This window comes from Apus apus, chromosome 1, assembly GCF_020740795.1.
Source record: "Apus apus isolate bApuApu2 chromosome 1, bApuApu2.pri.cur, whole genome shotgun sequence".
Taxonomy (NCBI): domain Eukaryota; kingdom Metazoa; phylum Chordata; class Aves; order Apodiformes; family Apodidae; genus Apus; species Apus apus.
This window is the reverse complement of record NC_067282.1, coordinates 178,142,788-178,163,034: the sequence shown is the minus strand read 5'-3', so window position 1 is coordinate 178,163,034 and position 20,247 is coordinate 178,142,788. Positions and strand designations below refer to the sequence as shown.

General features: G+C 42.7%; 1 protein-coding gene and 1 long non-coding RNA gene across 2 annotated transcripts in view; one reads left to right on the top strand and one right to left on the bottom strand.

Annotated features, from left to right (window-relative positions):
• Positions 1 to 279: 279 nt before the first annotated feature.
• IFRD1 (interferon related developmental regulator 1) lies at positions 280 to 12,404 on the bottom strand. The gene is made up of 12 exons (XM_051632486.1): positions 12,081 to 12,404; positions 9,924 to 10,028; positions 8,922 to 9,003; positions 8,352 to 8,476; positions 7,903 to 8,060; positions 6,562 to 6,612; positions 6,281 to 6,459; positions 6,068 to 6,176; positions 4,049 to 4,183; positions 2,715 to 2,843; positions 1,653 to 1,748; positions 280 to 925 (listed from the first exon to the last, which is right to left on the bottom strand). Exons 1-12 carry the CDS (start codon positions 12,124 to 12,126, stop codon positions 836 to 838), a joined length of 1,305 nt encoding a protein of 434 aa, XP_051488446.1. The 5' UTR covers positions 12,127 to 12,404; the 3' UTR covers positions 280 to 835.
• Positions 12,405 to 13,502: 1,098 nt separating this feature from the next.
• LOC127390694 (uncharacterized) overlaps positions 13,503 to 20,247 on the top strand; it is a 39,264-nt gene continuing 32,519 nt past the window's right edge. The window contains exon 1 of the long non-coding RNA XR_007890913.1: positions 13,503 to 13,737. This is a non-coding gene — a long non-coding RNA (uncharacterized LOC127390694). The remainder of the gene's footprint in view (positions 13,738 to 20,247) is intronic.

Genomic DNA, 20,247 nt, shown 5'->3' with positions numbered 1-20,247 from the left:
TAGGGCGAGTTTCCAGCATGATGAAAACAGGGCAGTTGGAGGGGCTCCAGAAAGATAAGGGAGAACTTGTTTTGCATTAAGAGAACTAGGAAACATTTGACCATTACAAAAGTGAAGACAAACAAGCAGGAGGCTGGTGTGCAACACATCTGTAAATATGTACCTTGAAAGCAAAGCAAGGTAGAGTTTCACGTAGCATCTACAACCCAAGCACCTCTCTGAATATTTTATTGGTGTTCCAGCTTTCCATTCATACAGAAATCACTTGTACACAAAGCAAGCAGTGAGAATCATATTTATTCAAAAAATTAAACATCCAATTCCAGAACACAAGAATATTTTTTTTACATTGAGGCAAGTATCTGCCATTCACTACTTCACTGTAAGTGAAGGTAACTGAACTTCAGTCTCCTTCCAGAAATTTTTGTCCAATTGCCATTGAAGAGTTTAAAAAGTTGCTGAAATAATTTCACATCAACAAGTTCATATTTTTAAAACACTTAGTCAATGACTTAATGTAATATACCTTATATAAAGTTAGGAATCCAATCTGACACACAGCATTTGACTACAGTTATCCAGCCCACTCAACAATTCAGTTACAATACTTGACCTCTGGAGAAAGTTGCATCTTTAAGTGTTACAAGGTATACCTGCAGCCAATCTTTTAACTATATATATACAGAGAGTATACAACTAAGCAACAACATGCATTGTATTTACAGACTCTATACAACATCCCTGTGCACAAGTGCAAACTTACTACAGAAATTTAAAAATTAAAGATTACAAATCTGTTTTAATTATTAAAATTGAACCCCATGGAAAAAAAGATCTAGAAAAATTCCCCCACATCTGCTCTTTTATCACGACATTTACTTCTAGCCTTTGTCCGAGCCTTGAACGCTGCAGAGTTGTACAAGTGCTACAAAATAAAAGGAAAAATTAATCACAGATGGTCAACAGGCTTATGTCCTTTATAAAATTTCTTATGTTAAAAAACACCTGAAAATATCTTTTTTAATCTTTGAAGTAAATTGGTAGGCCTCTGAAATCTCTGCTATGGTGTCTTTGCAAAAGACTGATTCATTTTAATATTTATACATTTTAAAGGAAACTTGGACTGTATAAGAAAGGCTGAGCTAGGAGCAACATGAACATCATACAGAATATGTAGATTAAGTTTGCCCCCTGGATTAAACTTCGTAACAGAACTCCACAAATTGTTCACAAATATGAAGAGTACATTCACAAACAGAAAAGTCATCCTCCTAGTGCCCATTTCACACTGTAGAGTTCAGGATACTGTCTTTTTACAAACTTGGTTTCTATGGTTTCCTGTAGGTTGCTACTCAAAAACCTATAGCTCTTGTAAGAGCATGAATCTGGTACCAACCACCACCAAAGTTAACCCTCAGACCCCCTGGGAGAACAGCAGTAGCAGGCACAGGCCGAGTGGAAAAATGTACAGCAAAGACTAAAAGATGCACATGCAAGTAAAGATTTGGATTCACTCAGTGATAATATGGGCCACTGTTAGAAGTGACAATCTTAAAGACAACAGTTTTTAAAGTGCACATTTGGAATGCCATTTAATTCAGGAGAAATATATTTGTCTGTGAAAGAAAATACAATAAGGTGCAATAACCTACCCTTTCAAAACGGGATATCTTCATTGTTTTAAGAGTTGCAGCATCTAGCATCACTGGTGGGCCAAGCTCAAACACATTCCGAAGAAAGTCATTTGACTAAACAAGAAACATCCAATAATCAGTTTCTGCTCTGACTATCAAGTTTCCAAAGTTGGCTACTGTTGACATCAAGTAATCCAGTAAGAAATAGTACCAATTTAACACCAATCATAGTATCTTTTGCAATTAAGCCAGGGAACACTTCTTCCTTTTATCAAAATAGGGCTGAGAACTAAAATACTCCTCTTAAACAGAAAAGTTCCCCCTCCCAGTTGTTGGGTTTTTTTTGTCCCAGCAAATTAAGACTCTGTTCTGTTACAGGCCGCTGGGCAGAGATCTGTATGGTTTCACAACACACCAATTTTAAAACATCTGACTGTAAAAGTAGTATTTGAAAAATCTGAAAAAGCTGCTGTATGACTGGGCTCCCTCAGTCATATAAAAATGCAATTGACACTGAACTGGGAATTTTAATACATAATTAAAATAGCAATTTGAAAGCCTATAGTCCTAACCTACAGTTTCTACTGCTACGTATCTAAACATGTTACTGGACAAACACTTCCTAGAAGAGATAAGGACTTACCCCTTCCCTTCTGGAAGGCTGTCATCATGGGGCTGCAATTAGCATTTCTTATGTTTTTACTACAACTTTGCATTCCTTTTTACAGGCTACAGCAGAAGGGTGGAGGCATACAGCTTTATACTAGGCAGCTGACTACATCATTCTGCTGAAAGACAGCATAAGGATTCAGGAAAAATCCTGAAGCTAAGATATTCAACTTGAATCTCTTCTTGGAGAAGTCTTCTAATTGCTAAGCCTGCACACGCAGCCTAGCACTCAGAAGCAGCTCACTCAGACAATTCTAGCTCACTGCAGTTCATCTTGTAAGTGCTGTCTTTTAACACTTCTGATGCAAAGCCCATCATGTCACCAAGTTCTACTGATTTCATAATTCAGACTGAGTTACTACAAAAAAGACAGGGAACAATAGTCTAAACATGTATCAAACAGCAGCTCACCTGCAAGTGATACTGCATCCCTGACCCCAGAATCTCCTTGAAGGTATCATAGGTTTGTTTTTTAACCCAGCAGTCAATATACATGCGCTCCGGTCCAAACTTTACCATCTCTGTAGGAAAGTCACGCTCCTATCCAAAATTAAAGGAAACAGCATATGCAATTTTAACATTTTTCTTATTACGAATTGTATATCTCTGTGAACTTTATTTTTAAAATAAATTTGGCACACCAAAACCTTCCAAATAACATAACACACATATACTGAAGATTGTATTTGCTCATAAACTGATTCTCACCTAAAGTTGAATCTCATGTAAGACTTGAAGCTGATACTTTTCAAGTAAGGAAGAATTAAAAAAGCAACACAAGTTCAATTCCTAAAGTTACTTTAAAGTTGTCTCCAGAAAAAAACAGTTCTGAGTGCAGGAGTCACCTTTCAGTCAGCTTCTAAGCCTCATTCAGTCCCCACCTTTCGAGTGTGGTGAGCTACATTTGTGACAATGGAATGTAACAACTCCTAGTAAGTGACTCAGATTCTTCTACAGGTAAAACCTCAAAGGTGACTTCAAATCACTTCAAGGCCTTCTTCTTAGCTTCCAAGATGTTTAACTGTTCTGAATGTCAACTAATCTTTAGTTGGCCTTACCCATACAGCAACATCAAAGGTAATTATCTGACAAGTAAAAAAAAAAATCTATAGTTTGAGAAGTGCAAGATAATAAATAACCCATTAGAGTGGCAAAAGTCTGACATTTGTCTTAGAGGCTTTACTCAGAAGTTATGTCACTAAACAAGTATTTTTCAAGTCCCGCTTTGTGTATTGTTCTTTTAATCTGGATATTGAAAACCGAAAGATCACAGCAGAACAATTAAGACAACAACTGCCCTCCATGGAAGTGCCATTTGGAAATTTATCTTAAGTTGCTTTCTGTTTGCTATGCACAGCAGTTCCAACACATTTTACAAAAAACCTTCTCATAGAATTCAGGACACTAACTTGGGTGCCCTATGAAGTTTTCTATGAAAAAAGCTGCTCGTGGTATAAAATAAAAATAATTTAGTATTTACAGTGCAATGTTTAGCCTTCTTTACAGAAAAAAGTATACTCTGATATGGAAGCCAAATTCAGAGAAAAAAAAAGCTTGACTTTATTTGTTCTACATTCCTAAAAAAGCAGTTTTATTTTGCATCAGCAATCATAATTTGAAATCTCATTTAAAATTTTTTTCCTGTTGCTTTCACTGAAACAGTGATTCTATTTAGTAATAAAACTATTTTGATTCTGTTGTACACTATGTAAGTTACAATCCAGACACTCAAACAAAAGATTCACCTCAACAGCTCGTAGGATGTCTCTGAAGACTGATCGCTGCTTTCTTTTATCTACTTTGGCTCGGTGCTTGTTTCCATCAGTAGCCAGAGCTCTTAGTTTCTCTGTTAGAAGTTCCATATCTTCATAAAAGAAATCCTAGAAGAAAAGAATTTCAGTTTCTTGCCTTTACTTCTTTCCCTGCAAATAGAAAATGGGGCTCTCCAAATTCTGGGCAGGTAGACCTCAACAACCTGTTACTTTGTTCAAAGAGACAGATGTAATTTCCTGTAGTTCCATTTGCAACATTTAAGCCAATTACCAACAAAGTCCTAGCATCCAGTTTGCCCAAGCAAGACTGCATTCTGGTAGTCAGAGCCACATGAATCAGTACAGCTCCTTCAGTGTGTGTGCATATACCTGTCAATCTGTTCTGCTCCATAACTCCAAGGGACTCAAACTGCCTAACTCATCTGCTGAACCTGGCTGCCACTCCCGTCGACAAGCTGAGGGAACTTTCAGGTTAATAGCACAGAATTCACGCTGTTGGAGACGGATCATGAGATACCATTAGACTGACATAATGGAATATTTAGTCATAAGTCTTGTATGGGGTGGAAAATTAGAAAGCTGTTTTAAAAAAATGCTTAACAAAACACTCCAAGTAAACTTTAACTCATAGTTACTTAGCAGAAAGTATTTTCTCCCCTCCATTTACTATTTCAGTGGTAACTGAAGGAGTAAGAATGTATGTAAATTTACATAAACACAAGTTTGAGGGTTTTGTTGGGGTTTTTTTTCATCTGAATGGTTTTGTCATGTTGACTGATTATGCCGAGTTTACTGCATGCTTCTTGAAAAAAAATGTCAGAGGCAAAACACAGTAAGCATTTTTAATCTGCACTGACTGTTAAGGATCCTAAGAGAAAAACTTGTGATGATTAAAAGGGTATTTCCTCAATGGAACAGAATGTGTTATTGAATAGTCTCATTCTGTAACATATTTTAAGATTTTAATTACCTGCAGCCAGTTTGACCAAGTAAACGGTCAAGTTTCAGTCCCTGTTTCAAAGTTGGCTTCCATAGCCAATAGACTCAAATCCCTACTCTTTGCAACTACACTGAAGTTTCAAAATACTATTCCATATTATGCAGTGTGAAATGTGTTATTATCCTGACTCGGAGTTTTCACTTTGGACAGTGTTCTGGCAAGGCACAGAAGCCTTGACCAAGCTAGGACCCATCCAGACAGCTCTCTCTTGAACTGTGCCATGGGTAAGCAGACCGTTTCCTTCAGGGCTGTCAATAAAACTTTTCAGGAACTGACAAGGCACTATGAAGAATGTAAAGGAAAGCTTAGCTGCATATGAGATAGTACTGAGAAGCTCGCATCTAAACCCAACTCAAAAGCAAACCCCAAAAAATCTCACCAAATGAAGCAACACGGGTTGCTGTGCAGAATTTGCACAAATCCTTCCAAAATATCCCCCCTGAAGTTGACTGACTAGTCCCCAGCTGACTAACAGTCACAAATGCTGTGAAACCATTATGCAATACTCGTTATCCTTCTCAACGCACCAAAACAAGGATACTGTGAAAACAATACGAAGTCAACAGTTTCTAACAAAGGACAGTTTTACTTGAGAGCAGAATTGTGCAAGTTGTGAATCACTGGAACTTGCCTCCATAAGTATCTAATGAGCGTTCCCACTACAGCAAACAATCCTGTTTTATCCTGGAGTCTCAAGGGATTATTTTTTTTAAAGCTGATCTTGGATTTAGATTTTAAAGCTTGCACACTATATTAATGCATTTTGTTACACTAGTCCTGTTTTGCAATATGGAAATGTGTAAAAATGATAACTAAATTGTTGTGAATCTTTGCTAATGCCCTCTTAGATTGGGGCAGACTCACTGCAAAGACCTTCACCCATCAAATTACCTCCCACTTGGAGAGATCCAGGGTGCTATGAAACCCAAGTATAATGATTTGTCATGTCATCATTCCACTGCAAGAAAATGTAGCTGCCAACATCTACTTACAGCGTCTGTTTCACGTGCCAGTTCAAACAGAAGGGCTAGTGTTTCTCCAGCAGCTATTCTCATGTTGAGATCATCACAAGACAGCAGACTTGGCAGTTTATGCAAGTGCCTAAGGATTAAGTCACATTTGATTAAGATGCAAATTTTGTTGACATTGCTCTATTGCATATAAAAACAGTCATAACACATTTTGTTTTCCAAGAAGATACTCACATTTCAATTTTTTTCTTCACTTCATTCACTGGACAAATGGTCAACAACAGTGTCCATGCCAAGAGAGCACTGATGTGAAGCACAGTATTATGGGTACTCGGTACACCATTAGTGTCTCTATCTCGCTGATAGGCCTTTGTGAAGATATTCTCCAGGCATTCCATAGTAGAGTACAGTTCCTGAACAGGAGGAAAAAAAAAAAATCACAGGTGGCTTAAGAGTCACACATTTTCTTATCGCCAATTTATTTTTTTTAAAAAGCATTATTTATTTATTCTCACCGTAATGTCATCAGTGACAATGAAACAGCAAATTCCTAAACAGGTTGCACACTAGAAGTAAAAGAAAACAGTGTCAGTATTTGGCATTAATGTTCCTGTTGACAAAATCTTAAAACTTTGACCTCTGAAATTCAACATCTGGACTACAGGAAATTTGAGATTAAAACCATAGAATAGCAGAAGTCTTCAGCACTGTTTGATTCAGCTACTTTGTAACAGTAGCTCTCAGTTCCTGTCTACTCTCAGCATGATTTTACTACATATGCTACTCACAAGCCTTCATTTTTCATGCTATATTTAATACAAAGCCCCTCCAGAAAGCTACATGTAGCATTCCTTTCATCCAGTTATTTTAAATCTCACTAGGATTCACCAGCAGAAATTATGCTGATAAACAGTGATGGATTATATTGATTCACAGCTGTGGGAACTATTTTTCCCTCTCTGCCCATCATTACAATTAAACAGCATGAGAACACTGGACTTCAAGAACCTTTCTTGCACTTTCCAACTTTGACTCTTCCCTCTCCCTGTATTCTTCAAGAGTGCATGTTTGCACTAACCAGACAGGACTCAAAACTACACTTTAAACAGGACAAGCTTTAACAGCTTTTGTTTATTTGTAGACAACACTGCTGTTGAACTAATACTACCTCCTCTTCCAGCTGAGAGTATCTGTTGCAATATAGCTTAAGTAAAATAGGAGAAATAGCCAGCTATATAATCATAAAGGCAAGTTGGAGAGTATTAGTTAAAACTCTGAAATTTAAAAAAAGAAAACAACAAACTCTTGGCAAGAGCTTTAGACTGTTGTCAGTCAATATTTACAATATAGCCCTGATGTATACGTGAGATGACTGGGCAAAAAATTTAACATACTTCTGGGAGTATGAATGTATCAAGTATGTAGTTCTTCATCTGTTATATGTAATTTTATCATATTTATATATGTTTACATAACTAAAATTCCTCTGCTATTAAAAATGTTAAAACTAAAGCAGGAAGGATGTGCCAGTCAGTGGGAAAGGTTTTTTTTTCCTATAAGACCTGAACAACAGCCGTCAAAACTGCAGCAAGGAGACTGCAATGTAGAGAGTTAAGACACTTGACAAAGTACTAGATCTAACAGCTCTTTAAGGAAGCTCCTAGGTATAAGAGGAGAATTACATTTAAGCTTTAGGTGGAACTTCTTAAACCAGTGAAAACTGCTGTGCATCATTCACAGCATATGTCAACATCACGAGTTTACACCAGTGCAGTAACCTTTAGTTCTGGATTACTCAAGAGTGAGCTGGTTAAACTGCCCTCTGTCCTTGCCTGACACAAACATTTTATACTTACAGCCTGTCTGGCTTGGATACTGGCTGTTCCATCACAGACAATCTTCTTCAGAACTGGACCAAGGGTCTTAAAAATCTCTTCACTTTCAATTCCTGACCCCATCTGCACACACAGAAGACACGCCAGTCCGGCCGCTGCACGCTGTTCATCACTCTTACCTAGACATGAACACGCTATGATGAGTGATCACCTTGTGTATTACTTCCTTTAAAAATAATTAGCCTGAAAACTTGCAAGTGGAAATTGGGAAACCAATAGACAGAAGATAATTTCAGTGAATCTTCTAGGTCAGTGAAATCATAACATCTAAATTTGAAAAAGGAATGTTGTCAAGCTAACTAAATTAAGCACTCTGTAAAATACTAGAGAAGGATCAGTCTTAATTCCTTTTAAAACACTAAGCTACTTTATGGGGATTATTGCTTTCTAATAGCAAGCATGTTAATTACCTTTCTTTATGCAGCGTTCAATGCTATCAGTTAGTGTCATTCTCCTTTCCATGATAAATTCATAGAGTATTTTAGAGGAAAAAGCACTTTTCAGACTTTCAAGAGCTGCTTGTCTTGTCTTTGCACTGTTAAGAGAGAAAAGCAAGACCTCCTGAAGTTAGCACACATCAGTTACACTCAGCCTTTGTTTTTATGGTAGTTTGTCTGCACCCAACAGAAGAGTAACCCACAGCAGAACTACAAAGAATGAAAAGCTATGAATTGCCTCCTTTCTCAAGGACAGAAAAACTTAGGCTGGAGATACACTGAGTTCACAATAGTACATCCAGCTAGATATTAGGTCATTCTACTTCAACCTACTAGGAAAGTCTGACTCTCACTTTTCCAAAAACCTGGTACAGGGAGAAAGGTCTTTTCAGATCCAGAAGAAAAAAAAAGTCTTCCCCACTATGGAATAATTCTGATTTCAGTAGGCATATTAAGAAGTTTGATGCATATTTCCCTTCTTGTATCAGAAAACCAAAAGCCAGAAAACAACGTATGAATGCATTTCTTCAAAGCATACTATACCTCTTGTCCAATGTAAGATCAATAAATCCTTTCAATTTGTATTCTAAGTCTTCTTGAGTGGCTTCTTCATCAACTTCAGGCCCTAATCCAAAGGAAATAAATCAGTCTTCCTGATACACATTTTATTAGCAGACACATTAGTAGTCAACACTTAACATTTCAGTACTAGTAAGAAAGCAGTTTAACATAAACAGCTACAGAATTATTTAGTATTACAACAACAGTATGGTGTTAAGCCTACCACATCAAACTGTCCCTTAAAATACTTTTATAAAAATTGATCTATTGATACATCTGTGCTGTTTCTATTCCTGCTTCTTACATGTGCCAAGAATGACCGAGTTTTGTATAAATTTGCTACAACTGAGGCCCACCAGCCAATCCTGTCAGCAGCACATTTTCATCCAGCCCACTACATCTACCCCTGGAATACAGCAGGGCGTTCACTATTGATGCAGTGAGTACTGCCTACGCAGCATCTCCTGTCTGGCATCACTTCAGATATCTCTGCAACAGCAGCTCACTTAAGAGCCACAAGTATTCTTAGGGAAGGCTCCCTGTCCTATCCACCTCTAGCAGGCTTTCAGGTGCCCTTCTCCAAACAAAAAATGCCAGAGCAGCCCAGGTCACAAAGATGTTAACAGAGACAAATCACAAACCTAGTTCAAGAGGCAAATGTGATTTATTCCATCCCAAACTCTTCCACAGTTTTTACCATCTCCACTATATGCTATGAAAATCTATATCTTATAATATACCTTAAAATTCTTACCATCTCCAAAAGTTAGCATTGTATAATTCTAATGGAAAGAAGTCTAGTAGTTCTGCAAGAGGCTCATAAAACCTGGGATTATATTCTTAGCAAACAAAACAACAGACACTAGATTAACAATCATTGTGTTCAACAGAGTGTCATTGTTTTGCTACTGCTACTTACAGTCTAGTACTTAAACTCCTAGGTCAACTCAGGTTTTATGTTTTCAAAAAGATTAACAGATTTACCATCCTCAGTGAAGCTAGCAGGATCACTGAAGCCACTGCAGTGGCTCATAGTTTCTATTGAAGCATCTTCATCACTAAAAGGCTGCACATTTCTGGGCTGACCACCTTAAGGAAAGAGGAATACAAAAGTTTAGTCACTTCTCATATGCAAAAGGAAGATGTGAACACCAAAAGTAGAATTTAACCCTCCCAACGATTCTCTCCTTGACTCAAGAGAGCACATTTCCTTTCTCTGCTGGCTCCTTTACTCCCACCCGTTTTGAAGACTTAGTTGGCTCTGTTCTGGAAGGTCATTTGTAAATGGTGGGAAAAAGCCCATCTACTTTTACAAGTATTCCCTATTTACAAGCCCACCTATTTACAAGAATTCTTAACTCTAGATCTAGGATTTTTCTACCATCAAGCTCAAGTTAATGCAGCTTCCTGTGACTGCTTTAAAAACAGCTGTTTATTAATTCAACTGTTGGGACAAGTTACCTAAAAAAATTGCCATACCATCTTTATTTTTCAATTTTTAAGGACTTCAAAAGCCTGCATAAGTTATACATTTAGGTAAACATTCATGGCCCTGTTCAATGCAGGATTTACAGGATTAAGCACAGTATGTGGTGCATCAGCAATGTCCAACCCTATTTTAACACTGAATTACAAATGCAAGCCAGAACATCAACTGCTTCGACAGGTGAACAAAGTTTTCCCTTTCAGGATCCAGAAGGCTTCAGTATAGTAACTTCACCCTTTTTGAATAAAGCAATATTTTCATCAGTGTTCCTCTCTACAACTTTTGATGCCTGTATCTTATTGTTACAGCACTGAGTTGTTAACAGTTTCACCTGGTCTCACTGTATTTTCTACCACTATCCTATCCTAGCCCTTAATTTGCAACTACTAAAGGTGATTAACAAAAGAATTATTACACCGTTATTTCTCCAACAGGTCTTAAATGTCATTTACATAACTCAAAATCCTCCTCTTCCACTTATTTTTTGTGGTACAAGTGAAACCAATTTAATTAAGTAGGCAATGCACAGTGCTTGCCAGCTTCAGGCAAGCTTCCTGACTGCCAAGACCCCTGAGAAGCATTTTTATCTGAGCAGAGTCAACCTTGAGTTGATCACCATCACAGCACTTTCTCATAAACTAAATTTCCTCTTTCAGAGGTTTTGCAGCCCTTAGCTGCAAGCCATCTACTTGCATCACTGACCACAACCTTTGATCTTCCCTATTGTTAGAAAGGACAAACATCAGCCAATGCAAAGGCCAAGAAACTTGGAAGCTCAGAGCCCAGGCACGACCACCTTTTTGCTCCTAGTGGTGTCAAGCAGAACAGTTCAATGGCACAAATGGCACAAATGACTGCAAGCCCTTCGCAAACTAAAAAGCAGCTGCAGGAAGAGTCTGTAATTGGTCGCTTCCTGAACATGTGATAACTAGAGACAGACTCTGCTCTCAGCTACCGTAGCCTGAAGTGAAATTTCTCACTACCCCACAAAGCCTCCATCCTACCAGGCATCAGCACCTCAGCCACACACATTGTGGTGGATCCGTACGGAGATGCACAGCCAAACAGCCACCCGAGACACGGGACTGACAGCAATAGCCGGCCGCCCGCCCGGGAAAGGCCACTGCCGGCAGCGCAGCGGGCACCGCAGGCCGTGCGTGCCGAGGGCGCGCCCCGGCGCCCTTAACACCTCCCGGGCCCGGCTCCCCCTGCCGCCCCCAGGGCCAGCCGGGCGGCACCGCCAGCGCGGCGGGCGGGCAGGCAGCCCCGGCGGGGCCGGCGCCGGGCGGGCCCTGCCCCTGCCCCTGCCCCGGGGCGCTGCGGCGGCGCCAGGCACGGCCCCCGCCCGCCGCCCCCCCGGCCCCGCGCGCATGCGCGCAAGCGGCGTGAGGTGGCGGTTTTGGGGCCGGTCCCGTCAGCCCCGCGGCCCCCGCCCGGCCCGGCCCGCACCGCCGGGAGCGCTGCGGCCGCCCACGCCCGTCCTTCTCCTACACCACGAGCCTCGCAGGGCGCCGGGCGCTACCGCCGAGGGCGGCCCGGATGGCTGCGGCCTCCGGCCGGCCAAGGCCGCCCCCGCGGCGGCGGCTCCGACCGCTGCGGTGAACGCAGGCTGACCTGCGCAGGGCCGCCCGCCCCCAGCCGCCCCCCGGGCTCACCGGCTCCGCGCTGGTGGTTGCTCCCGCGCTTCTTAGGCTTGGGCATGGTCGCAGCGGCACTCGGCTCGGCTTCCGCGGCCCCTCTCCGGGTCTCGGTCTCTCTGCTCCCCCCGGCCCGGGAATCAGCGACAATCAGCCGATGGAAGAGCAAGAGCGCTTTTTATTCCAACGCCTCTGCGAGGCTGACTTCCCTGACCGGGGCAGCGGAGGTGATTGGCGGAAGCAGGCGGAGGACGAACCGGCGGTGAAGGCAGAAATCCCCGTGGAGGCCCGTGAGCGGAGTCGATGCATCTTTCTCCTCTCAGACACCCGGGGCGAAAGGCGCGGAGGAGACGCCGGCGCCGCTTTTATAGCCGGCCGCGCTGCGGGGGCGGGGCCACGCCACGCGCCGTTGCCGCCACCAATGGCGGGGCGCTGCGGCCGCGCGAGCCCGTGACGCGAGCGCGCTGCTCCCCAGCGGCGGCGCGGGGACGTCACAGGCGTTTGGCGCGCCACGCCGCGGGGCACGCTGGGTGCGGCGGCCGGGCCGGGCCGGGCCGGGCCGGGCGGGGGGCGGGGGCTGGCGGCCCCGCCCTGGCGGCCCTCACTGGTGGGGCCTCCGCAGGGAGCCTGAGAACAGCGCGGCTCCGGTGGCGGGGCTGCTGGCGCCGCGCCGGGGCATCTGAGGCCGGCGGGGGCGGGGAGCAGCGCGGTGTGTCCGCGCACAGGGCTGCCTGCCGGCCTGGGCAGCCGGCTGCTCGCTGGCAGTGGGAAACCTGGCACAGGCCTTGTCACACGAAGCGTTGTCCGTGTGCGGGAACGTCTTCTGCGGCGGTTTCCGTGTCCGCATCGAGGGAAATGCCAGAAGGGTTCGAGTCTGTGCTGCTGCTGTAGAAACGGGCATATACAGGATAGGCAGCTTTTTCAAAACTTTTTTTCTTTTTTTTTTTTTCCCTCCATGTTTTTTTGCTGTCCCGTTTCTTGCCAATCATATCTTCCAGCGCAGAGACACACTGAATGGTTCTGGTGTTAAGTCAGATGTATTTGTTTGCTTTCTGCTGAACGTAGAATACAGAAAAATAGGATGGCATTCCTATCCACCAGAAAGAGACTGGGCTGCTCTGTTTCTGAGATGCAAATGTGCATGAAATCTTAGTGAGGGGCAGTGGCAGCACTGCAGTGTTTGAGGGAGGGAAGGCAGTTTTGCAGAACACGCTGGGAGGTTATGTAAGACACAGCAATGATTACACTATTTGTCTTCCTTTGCATACAGAGTTTACACTGACTTCCAGAAGGGTAAGCTTTCACAACAGTTCTGTGTAAATGCTCCATGAAAAATAAAGGAAGCATGGTTTAGTGACGTGGTTGTGCACGTTGAATAGGGAAATGCTGGTAGTGCCTGCTCCTAGAAAATTGTAGCTGTCAGTTGTGGTACCTGTGGGTGCTGGCAGAGCTCAGTGTTTTGCACTGCTGTGCAGTGTTTGCCTCCTGGTGAACAGTTCCTCGGGCACAGGAAAGTCAAGTTGCTGAAAAGTTACAGCCAGTTCCTTTAGCATCCTATTTAGGAAGAGCAGAAAAGAGACAAGTCAGGACATTCTGCATGTCTACAGGACAGCACAAGAGTCTCAGAGGTACCAGTTTTCCGGATGAAGTGTTAGAGCAGAGGACAGCCTTCCAGGTAAGCAGGCAGAGGAGCTGCAATTAACTGCAGGAGGCATAACTGTGCCCTTGGGTACACAGAGCCCAACAGTAGAACAAGCAGTGCTGGATAACCTGCAGCACTGAATAGCAGCCAGGCAAACATGGGCAGTGGGAGTGTTAGAGATGCAAGATGCCAATGCCATGTGAGTGAGGTCAGCCATGTCCTAACCATCTCCTGCGTGCTGGCCTTAATATATATAGATTGACCTCGGAGGCGCTGGCTGGCTGGCCTAGAGTGAGATCTTACCTTACTGTCCACAGCCCCGTCTCACAGCAGTGTTGTCTGAGGCTGCTGGTGAGAACTACATGTGATCTTGCAGGTGTGACAGAGGGAATCTGAACACAGCAGAACTGTGTTTGTACACATGGTAGTCCAGGTGTTCTGTAGTACTTCATGGTAGAATTGGAAGAAAGAAGTGTCATAGCCCTTGGACATTTGAAGATGGTCTCACCAGGGCCAGTGGAGGTAAAGCCCTGGAGAGGGAGAGGAGAAAGTGTTGCATCTGAGGTGGGAAAAGCAACTGCTAAGCTACAAAAGGGTGCTAGACTCTGACGACCAAAATAAGTTACAGAAGGTGACAAAAACGAATTTTTACTACTTCGGTATGTGACCACTTTGAATTTTACTTGGGCTTCTGAAATACAGAGTACTCAGGTTACTGAGTTTCCTGGTTGTCTGACCAGCAGTTGGGTGAGGTCGCACAGGAGGAGTTGCATATTGCTGCTTAGCTTTGCTGTCTGTGTGTGACAGAACAGACTCTTTGTCTCCATTGCTGACTTCTTGCCCACTATCTTGATTTATCCTGTTGGCAGCAACACGTGGCACCAGTAGGCTGGCTCAAGACAACTTTCTAACAAAAATCTTTGCCAACGCAGAGTCATGTGGTGTTGGTGCTCTGTATTCCCGTTGTCTGGTTTGTGCTGGAGCTGCTGGTGTCGGGGTGTCACAGTCCCACTGGCACCAATGACACAAAACAATAGGTGAGAGGTGGCACCCGTTGGAGAAACGTGTTTTATGAAGTGGCAAGGCAAGCTGGGAGCAGAGGGTGACAGCAAGGCAGGCATGGCAATGGCTTCACTATCAAACAGGAGCAGCCCCACAGCACCCAAACGAGAAGAGCAAAGCAGGTCTGGTGGTGGTTACAAGTCTCAGCTAAGATACAGATTGCCAGTGACGATCCAAGTGACCATAGTGACAAGGAGGTCTGAGGTCAAGCCAGAAAGCTAAATCAGCATGTCAGGGTCAGAATTGTCTTCAGTGACAATAACCAGGGCCAGCTAGCCACCAGTGCAGTGGTGACCAGCAGTGACGGGAAGGATCTGAGATCAGTCTAGATGGTTCAGCATCAGCCAGTGCCTCTGTGGCCAGGAAACCACCTATCTGTGACATAGCTCATTTGAGGACTGAGGGAGAGTGCTTCAGTGTAAGTGGAGCTCCTGAACAAAAGGTGAGCAGCCCTCGCTGCTTACAGCTGCTCCTCATGCTGCAGTCTGATCCAAGGCCACACACAGAGCTGCCTTCAAGCACAGGCAGCTTAACGCTGACAAAGGCCCCAAGAAAAGGTCTAATGAAGAACTTCGGCCCAGCTGAGGGATGTAGGTAGGTGACTCAGTATTACGTGGCTTAGTAAGTATTTGAATGCCAGAGTTCACTCTAGAGACATATAAACCAGCATCATTTATGAAGAGTTGGAGGCGTGGCCTGACATACTTTCTTTACACCATTAAATGCAGTAAAGAAGTCAGAAATGAGGGATCATATGGATCCTTTTTTCAGATGTATCTGGTTTCCTCCTCTTTTGACCTGATACTTCTGCTGTCTTTGCAGACAAAATCCTTTAAATTTTCCTTTTTCTTTCTGCTGTTACTTAGGTTATGACTCCCTTCAGACATAAGAGAGAAATTCCAGGCTCATGCTGGGTGTCTTGTATTGCACAGTGAACCTTCTAACAATTGTAACAAATCTCAGAGCAAATAAAACATTTCAGAGCTGGAGATAGGCTGTGCTAAGGCAGACAAGACTCCAAAATGCCTGTGTTTCTAGTGACATACCAGGACTGTCAGGCCTTCAGTGGGAACCTGTTAGGAGTTCCATGGTTCTCGCTCTAGAACACTTAATGCTCCAATGAATTTTTAGTGGCCAATGGTAAGATACAAACTTCAAATAAAAGTACAGATGGGGAAAGCCAAGAGCTGCTGTTTTTCCCCTTCGAGTGCTGGAACACACATAGGAGGCATGAACAGTTCCTGCGGCAGTATTTCAGGGGTATTACTTTACAGTAAAAGCTGTACAGCATTCAGGTTGAGAGTCCTTACATCGTCTACCTCCTGTCTTATTACTTATGTTTTGGAAGCCTGACCAGTTGTGGTCCAAGTACAATGAAGAACCCCAACTTCAGAATAAAATTAAATGTGAGAGTAGGCTAACTATTGGAATCACTGTTACTAGAGCCTGAGGGAGTTTTGTCCTTAGCTGAAGAAGTAACTGCAGACACTGTAGGAAGCTCCTGATGACTACAGCTGACTGAAGGTGATGCAAAAGCAGCCCATACTCTTCCCGTATTTTGGCAGTCCTGTGTATATGGACACATACAGGATGTTTTTAAGGGAAAAGCAAGCAATTGGAGAAGAAGTTAAATTATTTATGGTGAGCAGATGGATTTAGCAAGCCTGCTGAAACAGAGGCATGACCATGCAAATCAACTAAGTGGTTAACGGTCACAGATACCATCTTTTCACAGCCCTCATGGTGTTTATATTATATATACAGTGCTTGAGGCATATATTGCACTTTGCACATAAAAAGATGGCTCATGCTCTTTCAAATTTACAATTCTCTCTACATTAGCAGTTTCTGCAGTACAATATGTGTGGTGTTTATCAAACACTACAGTTTACGTAGTTGAGCACATCCTCAGTCACACACTACCCTGCCTTTCCAAGGCATGGGTGTTCTGCTGCATTCATACTCCAGATATTTTGGCAGGTTTAATCTATATTATACTAATACCTCCTTTTCTTGAGGCAGATCCTTCGCTCCATATTTATAACTTGTTCATGCTTAACTTTCTTGGACCTCAGAAAGAATTTTTCCTGGAAAGTCATGAAGAAGCAATGCATACTTAAGCTCTCTGGTACATATGTCATTATTAATTTCATGTCTAAATTTGGCCTCCTGAACTTCAACTGTCACTGTCAATAGCAACTGACCACAAACATTATCCGTAACAATAACAGCATTACAGAGCAACTGTGCCCCATGGAAAAAGAAATCTAAGACTCTCAAACGTAAAATCCTTGCAAGCATTTTGTAATAGCTGATAGGGTTCTGCTAGGATAAGCAAAAAGAATTAACAAAAAATCTACAGGACCCTGGATTTATCTCTAGTTTATTGTTTCTTGTGGAGCTTTAGTGAACAAACAATTCTGAGTAACGAATGTCAGTGCTGTTGTGAAACTGTGTTGTAAAAGCAAGTATTTCATGCCTCTTAAGGCCTTTTATGTTGTTAGTGCCTTGCTTCACTTGGGTCTCTGCCTGTTTTGCAAATTTTGGGTTTCCTAATATCAACCACTAAGCTGATAATAAGTATTACTGAGGAAAACCAGCAATTTTCTGCCATTCTGAAATGAAGGGGATTTTTTGTTGCTTGAGGTTTTTTGTTTTGTTGTGGATTTTTTCAATCCAGGTTCAAGTTTAAACCTTAATGACTTCCATCTCCTCAAATTAGTTTCAAGGTATCAGGGCTCGATAGAATTAGAGGACTGTGGCACAGCCCTTCCCCTAGTATGTGATAACAATAGTCAGGAGTACACATCTTGTTCCCCTTAACAAACATGTTTCTATTGCATTATAACTCTGTTAACCCAACTGGTTAGCCAATATTCAGTGTCATTTGTAGAGAAATCAGATAGTACTCTTGTTTCTGCCCCACTATTTTCAGGCAGTGTGTATAGAGGCTTACTCCACTGAAAAATAGGAAGGGTTAAAGAGCAGGAGACAATACTCCAAATCTAATTTCTGTCAATGCTTTAGCCAAAAGGGCTTCCTGCTCACATTGCCGTCCCCTGTTCTAGCCATTTGTCAGGCACTTGGCTGTGCACTGCTGCCTCATTTGGCAATTGATAGTTCATGTTTGCGTTTGCTGGGTCACTTTTCACTCCCAGCCCCTTGCATGTGGAGCTGGCCCATGGGCAGTGATTTTCCATTACTGCAACAGCCATGTAATGGAAGGACACTAAATTGGCCTAACTTGCCATCCGTTGTGTACCCTACTGCATGTGCCATGTATGCCAGTGACAACTGGAAGGATGTTCATAGTGCTTCTCTTCCTTCTGAATAGCACCTTGAGGTGCATTTGCCCATCACTTAGGAGCGTGGCCTCCCTCACGTTGGGCAGCACAAGCATTTCCCTCAGTTTGCTGGGATATACAACTCAGGAATAGCACAGGTGCTCAGGGCTGTAGATGTCCTTGTCCTTAGTTGTTTTCCTCTTGAGCAGTTCTGGTCCCAGGGAACAGATTTTATCGTCCCTCCCCTTGATGCAGATGGCAGCAGCACCTTCCAATAATTCTTTGCCAAAACACAAATAATTTTGCAAGACGTCCATTTTGATGCAGATGTAAAGGATTTGTCCTCTTTGTATTCAGTAACAAAAATCCAAATAAAACAGCACAAAAGAGCAGAAGGGATCTTTTTGTATCTGCCAGTCCAAATATTTGCTCTTCCAGGTATGTTCATCACGTAACCTCTTAAATGAACTCATTCAGCTGCAATTTAATTCTAGTCAAGTTTCCAATTCTTTCATCTATACGTGGAAGGCTGGTTTCAAAGACTGGCCTTCTGTTTATCAGAACAATTTATTTGTGACCAGCATTTATCAGTTTGTCCTGCCGATAAACCTGACCTTCACCTCTTCTCTGGTGTTTATGTTTCTGGGAGCAGCTGGTTCCTTTCTCGGCTTTTGTTTTTGAGGATGCCATGCAAATTCCCTAGGGCAATATTCTTCCTATGTAGCTTAAACTATTTAAATAAAACATCTAATTTAGGAGCCAAGTCAGAACTTAGGTAGGCTGAATGACTGGATATGCCCATCTTTTTCCATTGACTACAGGAGTCCTTGGTGACTATGCTCCTAATTTACACATCTTTGTCAAGTGCCTGAAGTTGGGCAGCATGAATCCAGGTTTTAATGCTATTGTTTTTTATCTCCTGATCAGTCTTGAAGTCCTTCTCTGCACTTATGTCCTTGGGAATTTATCTTTCTCAAACATAGATGACCAACCAGTATTCCAGATGAAGTCTCATCACTGTAATTGACAGCTTTCCTGCTTCCCTGTCAACTGGAATTACCTTGTCTGAAATAGTTTGCCATGATGCTTACTTTAAACAGGCCTGAATTCTGTACTGTATTTCCTTCCTCCCTGTGATTTACAGTTCATTAATTCCGTAGTTTGGACCTAAAATTTGTGTCAGTCCTGAAGTCCATAATCTTTCACCATGGATTATTTTATTTTATTTCTGTTAGCCCAGACCTCATCAGTTCTTCCCAGGCAATATTTAAAGCCTCCTTTATAAAGGCATTACTTCCCACTTTACATGGCAATTTTAAATTCCATTAACATCCCCTCATTTCTGGTGTCCTGGTCATTAGTGGCAGCATTAGGTGGCTTGCTCCCAAGAACAAGAAATTCCTGTTGGGAGTCTGCATTTTGTGTTGAATACTCACCCGCTTGTTGCTTATACATTTGCCCAGCTACTCAAATAGTGAATGTTGAAAGGTGTCATTTCTCAATAATAAATTTGTTCTTGAAATGGAAGGAAGTGTAACAAGAAAGCTGTTATCAGCTATCATGTAATTGCAGCCCTATTTCCATTCCGTCAGTGGAAACTGCTTCTTAGTTGAAAGATGATTATTTGATTGCTGCTTGATTGGTGCTTACTTGAAAGGTGATTTCTCACTGCAAGTCACACTGGAGCTGCTGGGAGCAGCTGAGGCCTGTGGTCCACAGCCTGAATGATATGCAGACTTCATACTTCTCTTTACACAGAAAACTGGCAATATGAAGAGTGGTTCACTGTTGGAGGGGAAAGGTTGTTTCAGCTGCTGGATTTCAGCGGGATAGGGAGAGGAGTGGAAAAGGTAATTTCCAAAGAAGGGACAGTTGGTCTTTCTGTTTGGTATCAAGAAAGCCAATAGCTATGTGGCTTTTATTCTGCTGAAGTTAAAGCAAAGAAATAGCAGGCAGTACGCAGTGTAGTACTTCAAGGTCAAAGTCCCAGATACTTCTGCATTCCTGCCTTTCTCTTCCCCATAGAATGACTCTGCTCTCCCTTCCCATCTCTCTCTATTCACCATCTCCAAGTCCTGCCTCACTCCAGGGCTTCTGCATCACCTCTGTCTGGGTACACTTTTCATCCATCAAGGGGTTCAGAGTCCCTTGTTTCCTTTTCCTTCACCATGGTCACCATGATCCCCCGCTCTCTCTT

Coding starts and splice junctions, on each gene's coding strand:
- IFRD1 (XM_051632486.1), bottom strand. CDS start 12,126: ATGCCCAAGCCTAAGAAGCGCGGGAGCAACCACCAGCGCGGAGCCG. Junction 6,177..6,280: donor GTGAAGAAAAAAATTGAAAT/GTGAGTATCTTC, acceptor CTTAATCCTTAG/GCACTTGCATAAACTGCCAA. Junction 4,184..6,067: donor TGGCACGTGAAACAGACGCT/GTAAGTAGATGT, acceptor CTTTTCTTCTAG/GATTTCTTTTATGAAGATAT.